Here is a 7,293-nt window from a genome sequence, read left to right on the forward strand (position 1 = left end):
CCCCATGGACAGAGAAGCCTGCTGGGCTACAATCTATGGGGTCACAAAGAGTGGAACATGACTGAGTGACTAAGCACATACATACCACATCTTCTTAATCCATTCCTCTGTTGATGGACATTTTGGTTGTTTCTATGTCTTAGATATTGTAAGCAGTGCTTCAGTGAATACTGGGGTGCATGTATCCTTTTGGATCATATTTTTCTCTTGATATATGCCCAGGAGTGGGATTGCAGGGTCAAATGGTAGCTCTATTGTTAGTTTTTCAAGGAACCTCCATACTGTTCTCCATAGTGGCTGCACCAAGTCTTAAACTTCTCCTGGAAGTTGGAGAATGTTACTTACACATATTCTTTTTTTTTCCTTCATGCTGCCTCTTCTTCTTGGAATACCTTATCCAGTGGTGCACTGGTAAACACTTAATGACTTAAGCAGTCATTAAGAACAAAATACAAAGTCCTTTTTCTTCTGGAGTAATGTATGTGAGATCGTTTTTTGTTTTTTTCCTTCTTTTTAGCTTTTTATTTTGCTTTGGAGTATAACCAATCAACAGTGCTGTAATAGTTTCAGGCGAACAGCAAAGGGACTGTCATTCTCTAGGAAAGTTTTGAAAAGCCCTGGTGTGTAGTGTGCACTGCTGAGTGTCAACTACCACAATACCTGATTCCTTAATCCTCAAGTAAAATTGGCCACTCTTTAATAACAATATTTCAATGACTTCTATTAATTTTTCCAAGCTTTCTGCATGTACACTTCTATTAAACATTAATTTCTTAATATTTAGATCATTCACTCTGCTTTTTATATATCCACAGTATTGAAAGCAGTAATTTCTATGACAGGCATTTCATGTTTCTCAGTATATATTTATTAGGAGCATGAAAAGACAGTAGTGTTTATACTAACAAATATTTTATGAACATTCATGCTGATTGGGGAATACCTTGTACATAGTGACATGTTATTATAGTAGTAATGACCTCATGGTAAAGAAAATTGCAATACAGCTAAAAAGAAACTGAATATATATGAATAATAAAATATCACTGATGAAACCATAAGTATGTTAATGAAAAAAAAGTAGCATATTATTGCCAATAAGGGAACTGAGAATGACACTGATATTAGCAATCCACACAGAGATGAAGAAGAGGAAAGAATACTATTAAAAAATGAGAGTGATTATCATGCACAGACCCCAATCCACTCGCAGATTTAGACATAGAATTCTGAGCTATAGTACTGAGCAGGAAACCTACACATTTGCCCAGGTATTCAGACATGTGCTATCAGGATTTCTTGGGCAACTCCATGTGTCTGCTCCAGCATTTGATGGCAAGTTGAAGGAGCAGATAGACCTCCAGTGGGGTTGGGAGAAAGAACCCATCTTTCTCCCAGTGTCAGCAACACTGAGGCCTCTAGGAATGTGAATGTATGAATGAAGAACTGGACATTGCAAATACTTGCCTGGATCTCCCAAACATTATCTCCAAACATAACACGGCAAGCATAATGGGAAGTGTGGATAGGAACATACTTAGGTCAGTTAGTGCCAACCAATGATGAGGTGGGGACTTACTTCATAGCCAGCGGTGACTGTAGCAGTTCAAAGTCCTCCCAGGAAGACAAGTTCCAAACTTACCCCAAAAGTCAGAAATATTTCTGTTACAATATTGTGACATTTTGGCATGAGAAACAAAATAAAATGGAGAAAGAGAGATTGATTTCTGAATTTTAGATCATAAACATGAGAAACTTATAAACTTAGTTACATTACATAATGAAAGTTATTATAACCATGAATAGTAATTTAATAATATTAGCACATAGTACACTTTTTCAAAATAATCTCTTTTATATACTCTACCATGTATCTCATAATTATCTTGGGGATAGAAAAGGTCATATTTACAATTTTGCTATGAAAAATATGGATTTCTTAAGGGTTAATGATTATCTGAGATCATTTATATAGGAAGGGAAAGAATTAGGAATTTAACCAGATGACCAGGTTTCAGCAATGTACTTTTCATCTACTTAAAAAGCTGCCTTGTGATTTTTAGTGGGAAAACCAAAGGTTAGAGGTACTTAAAACCTCCTCCTTAGCCCAAACTTGCAGAGAATTCCTAGACGGATCTGCTTTGTCCTGACACTGTAGACAACAGGGTTAAGCACTGGGGGAAGAAGCAGGTATATGTCAGCCATAAGGATGTGGACTATGGGAGACAAATGCTTCCCAAAGCGGTGGACCATTGATACCCCAATAACTGGCACAAAGAAGGTGAGCACCACACAGATATGAGACACACATGTGTTGAGTGCCTTTAGCTGCTCCTCATGAGAGGCAATGCACAGCACAGCCTTCAGAATCAGGACATAAGAAAGAAGTATGAAGACAGAATCCACACCCAGTGTGGCAATAACTACACACAGTCCATAAACACTGTTGATCCTGGCATCTGAACAGGATAACTTCAGAACATCCTGGTGCAAACAGAAGGCATGGGAGAGGGCATTGACATGGCAGTAGTGATGGTGTCTCAGCAGCAAAGGTGTGGGTAGTACAACCCCCATGCTTCTTAGCAAGCAGGCCAAACCAATCTTGCCTATTACACTGTTGGTGAGGATGGTGGTGTAGTGCAGTGGACGGCAAATAGCAACAAAGCGGTCAAAGGCCATGGCCAGCAGCACTGAGGACTCCAGGAATGTGAATGTGTGGATGAAGAAGAGCTGGGCGTAGCAAGCACTTCCCTGGATCTCCCGAACATCCGAACATAATACAGCAAGCATGGTGGGCAGTGTGGACAAGGACATACCTAGGTCAGTTAGTGCCAACATAGAAAGAAAGTAATACATGGGCTGGTGGAGTGAGGACTCAGTCCAAATAACAGTGAGGATGGTAACATTACCAATAAATGCTGACAAATATGCAACACAGAATGGGATGGAGAGATGTGAATGAACATACTCCAGTCCAGGAAAACCCCTCAGAATAAATATAGGTTCCATAGTATCACTGTTATTCCAGACCACCATGGTGACTCTTGACAAACAGGAATATTTTATGTTATCCTGCTTTATTACTCAAAGTTATCCCTGATGAACATAAGCAGAACAATCAGTATATGATACACCTTTCCTCTAATCTCATAGAGGAAGGAAGGAGTTACCTCTTACAGTTCTTACGTAAGAAACATTTCCCAGTAGTCAAAAGCATCAAATTCTAGAACAGTGTACACCCCACAAGTCTGGTCATCTCTGACAAGATCTTTGATGGATTTTCATTGAAGACACTAAAAAATTAAACAGCAAAAGAGTAGAGAAAGAAATATTTACTATATATTATAAAATAAAAATAGAGAAAATTCAGAGTAAATATCTATGGATTTTCATAAGCTTCCTGTCAGTGATGTTCTTAAATTAATCACTTACTGTTTCTAGGCTATCTTTTAATTCCTGACAGCTTATTTGGCCCTAAGGGCTCACCATTGATTTAACTTCATATTTATTTAATAATGTATAATACTTTAAATTAAAAATATATAATATTTTAATAGTAAAATAGGCATGCATTGTATGGAAAGAGGGAATGGAAAGGGATACATATGTATATGCATTCCCTCTTTTACTCCCTCTTTTCATATATATTTATATGTATATATATATGTAAGAGGGAATATATATGTATATATACATAAAATAAGGTCACAGTGTAATTTTTGAAGCTCTTCTTATATGCCTTCCCACAAGATAATATTAAAATATATTTACTTCAGACATCTAGTACATGTCATTTTAATTAGTAATAATTTTCAATATATCCTCTTCATTTCTATGTATCATTTCTTTCTTGGTTTTTTCCTCTAAATGAGGTTTATACATAATCACATTTTACAAAATATTCTATCAAGTATTACTGGATAATGAAGATGTAGTACATATGTACAATGGCATATCACTCAGAAATTTAAAAAAAAAAACAAAATAATGCAGCATGGATGGACCTAGAGACTATCATACTTGGTGAAGTAAATTAGACACAAAGACAAATATAATATTGTACCTCTTATATGTAGAATCTGAGGGGGAAAAAAGGTACAAATGAACTTATTATAAAACAGAAGTAGAGGCACAGATATAGAAAATAAACATGGTTACCACGGGATAAGTGAGGGGAAGGGATATATTGGGAGACTGGAACTGACATATACACAATACTATATATAAAATAGAGAAGGACATGGCACCCCACTCCAGTACTCTTGCCTGGAAAATCCCATGGACAGAGGAGCCTGGTGGGCTGCAGTCCATGGGGTCGCTGAGTGGACATGACTGAGTGACTTCACTTTCACTTTTCACTTTCCTGCATTGGAGAAGGAAATGGCAACCCACTCCAGTGTTCTTGCCTGGAGAATCCCAGGGACGGGGGAGCCTGGTGGGCTGCCGTCTATGGGGTCGCACAGAGTCGGACACGACTGAAGTGACTTAGCAGCAGCAGCAGCAGCAGTGTCTGACAGCTTAAAAACTGAAAGTTCTCAGGCTCAACAGTCTGTAATTCCAAAGAGAACTTTGGCCTGGCATCTATAATGAGGAACAGAAGGAAATACCAAGCAAACTTTCTCTTCGTGGAATAAGCAAGATGTGTCACTTTCTCCCTTTTCTGCCAGTGCAGTCATCTCTGTCCTCTTAGGGTTGGACGTCTCTCTGCTACTGCTTTCCTGCCACAAGCAGTTTACACTGAACCTTCGCTAGCTCTCTTGTCTCAGATGAAGCAGTCAGCCACTCACCATGTTCTGCATTTACTAGGCAGAATAATTGTCCAATACATTTATTTTTGTTTACCTTCAAGCAACACTTTTTGCTTAATCTGCAAAATCTACTAAAATCTCTTATTGAATTTCTTTATTCTTCTTCCTTATTCAGAAATCTTGCTTTAATTTCTATTTAAATCTCAACTTATCAAAGGCTCTAGATATTAACATTGAAGTAAATATATAGAACACACACATACGAAGATTATATTGTGGTCATATTAGAAGGTGGTTTATTTTTCCCCAAGCCAAAAATTATTTTATGCATTCTCCTTTTATTCTTCTAACCTTGCTATAAATCATGTTTTCTTTAATTCTCAGAGAAGTTAGAAAAAGTAAGGTGAATCATTATTCTTTTAAAATGTTTTTCTCCATGCTCTAGATCCTCTCAGTGCAAACTGCAGCTTTAGAGAACTTCAGTGGTTGGCCCATCCATAGATTTAATTTTGGGACAGGCAGGAATATCCCTATTTACACTCTATTTTTCTTACCCTTTTCTCTTACTGACTCACATACGATGTGCTTCACTTTTTTTCAGTCCCTTCATTATTGCCTTTTTTTCTGTACATTTTCTTCTGACATTCAAAACATCTCATTAAACATAATTCTTTGGGGGCATTTTGTTATTTTAATGCAATTTAATCATAGTAAGGTGAAAAATAAATAGTAGGAAGAGACTGGACCAATGACAAGATTGTTTCCAAGGGCAGAAAAGACTCATGGACTACAGTTACCTATTCCAAACAGATAAGGGAGAACCATGGAGGATAAGAAAACCATTTTATTATAGCCTCTCTAGCATCTTACCTACAGTCTTCAATTACTCGTTCACTGACCAACCTATCTTAAAATTGTTGATAAATATTGAAGTAGGATATTAAGATATGTCATATACTTCAAAATTGTTTACCTCTAAACACATTGACACTCCTGTTTTCATTCTTCATAAATTACACGTTGTTCTTTTAATGATTTTTGCTCTCTTTAATCTTTCTATCTTAAACTGTGCCAAAATCTACCCACTATTTATTTGTAATTAAAACATTTGAAATTTACAAATGAGCCAATTATATCAATATGAATCCCTAATGGTAAAACCAGTAACTCATTTCCCAGTGTTTCAGTTCCATACTGATTTTCTCTGCCTAAACTTTCCTCCACTGCAGGTAAAGTCACATTCTATTTTGGTTGCTTTCTCTATTTTTTTTCAGCCTTGCTATTCTCTTTATATTTCTTCTCATTTCTCTTTGTATTTCTGTGCTTTTATTTTTTGCTCTCTTTGCTTTATTTCTCACCTAAGAAGACTTTTCATCTCTGTCTGAAGATCAAACTTGAATGGATTTCAGAGGCTATAATTTTGATTCTCCACGTACCTGATGTCTTGAAAACCTTTGATTCTTTGAATAGTGAGGCTTAAATGTTTATTCCATCTCTATATATATTCCTGGTTTCACCTGAGATAGAAGTTTAGGGATTGGTTTCAGAGCCTACTGGATCCCTAGAGATGAAATTAATATGAACAGCCCTTAACCACAGCTGTATCAAAAGCATGTAATCCTGAAATTTGTAAAAATGTGCCACTACATTTATCCACATACCTCTCCCAGTCCTTTCAAATCTAGTAGTTTTCACTTTTCTAAAGAGCATATGAGAATAAATTCATGATAATATTCTAACCCCCTTCTGTTATAAGGTATTTCCTGCTTCTCACTGAACAGAGTTTTTCATTAGCTGTGTGTTTTATAATCATACATTAAACTCTAAGAGGATACTAAGCTCTGTTAAGGCAAATTTCATTCTCTGGTTTATTACAATTTCCATAGTGTTTAGCATGAAGCAGTTTTGCAATCTATTCTTTTCTTAGCTTATATCTTGGTTATCTACCTCTTTGAATTTATTTATAGATTTTAGAAACAGGATCAATTTACCCAAGATATATATGGGGACTTTTACTGAAATGTATTAAATCTATAAACCAATTTTGGAAGAATTGAAATTTGCATCCAAGAATATAGACCTCAATTAATTAAAGTTTTTATTTTTTCTCAGTGCTGTTTTATAGTTTTCTGCTATGTAAAAAATTTACTACAGAAAACTCAATTAAATAGAGTTGGGAGACCAGAGTGGGGAGCTCTCCTGCCTTGCGATGATAGGCGAGCCCAAGAGGAAGAAGAAAAACTACTCTTCTTTCCTGACAAGGACTGAGCTAATGAAAAGTCATGGACTCTTTGTTTCCAATAGCTTTCGCATTTTCCTTTTTCTCTCTTATAAAAGCATTTTTTCTTCCCTTGCCATATGGAAACTTGCACATGGCTCACCATAGTTGAAGACCCTGAATCACAATTTTCTGCTGATCCTGAACAAACTCATTTTGGCTGGAAAAATACTCGTCAGATCATTTATTTCAGGTCAACATTAAAAAGATAATATATATCTTATATTGTGCATGTGTGTGTGCCCAGTCACTTCAGTCATGTCCTAC

At 36.3% G+C, this 7,293-nt stretch overlaps 1 protein-coding gene across 1 annotated transcript; it reads right to left on the bottom strand.

The window, feature by feature from the left end:
- Positions 1 to 2,088: 2,088 nt before the first annotated feature.
- Positions 2,089 to 3,036, bottom strand: LOC133054279 (olfactory receptor 51L1). Its single transcript, XM_061139140.1, has one exon. It carries the CDS (start codon positions 3,034 to 3,036, stop codon positions 2,089 to 2,091), a length of 948 nt encoding a protein of 315 aa, XP_060995123.1.
- Positions 3,037 to 7,293: the final 4,257 nt, after the last annotated feature.

Source organism: Dama dama, chromosome 1 (assembly GCF_033118175.1).
Source record: "Dama dama isolate Ldn47 chromosome 1, ASM3311817v1, whole genome shotgun sequence".
Taxonomy (NCBI): domain Eukaryota; kingdom Metazoa; phylum Chordata; class Mammalia; order Artiodactyla; family Cervidae; genus Dama; species Dama dama.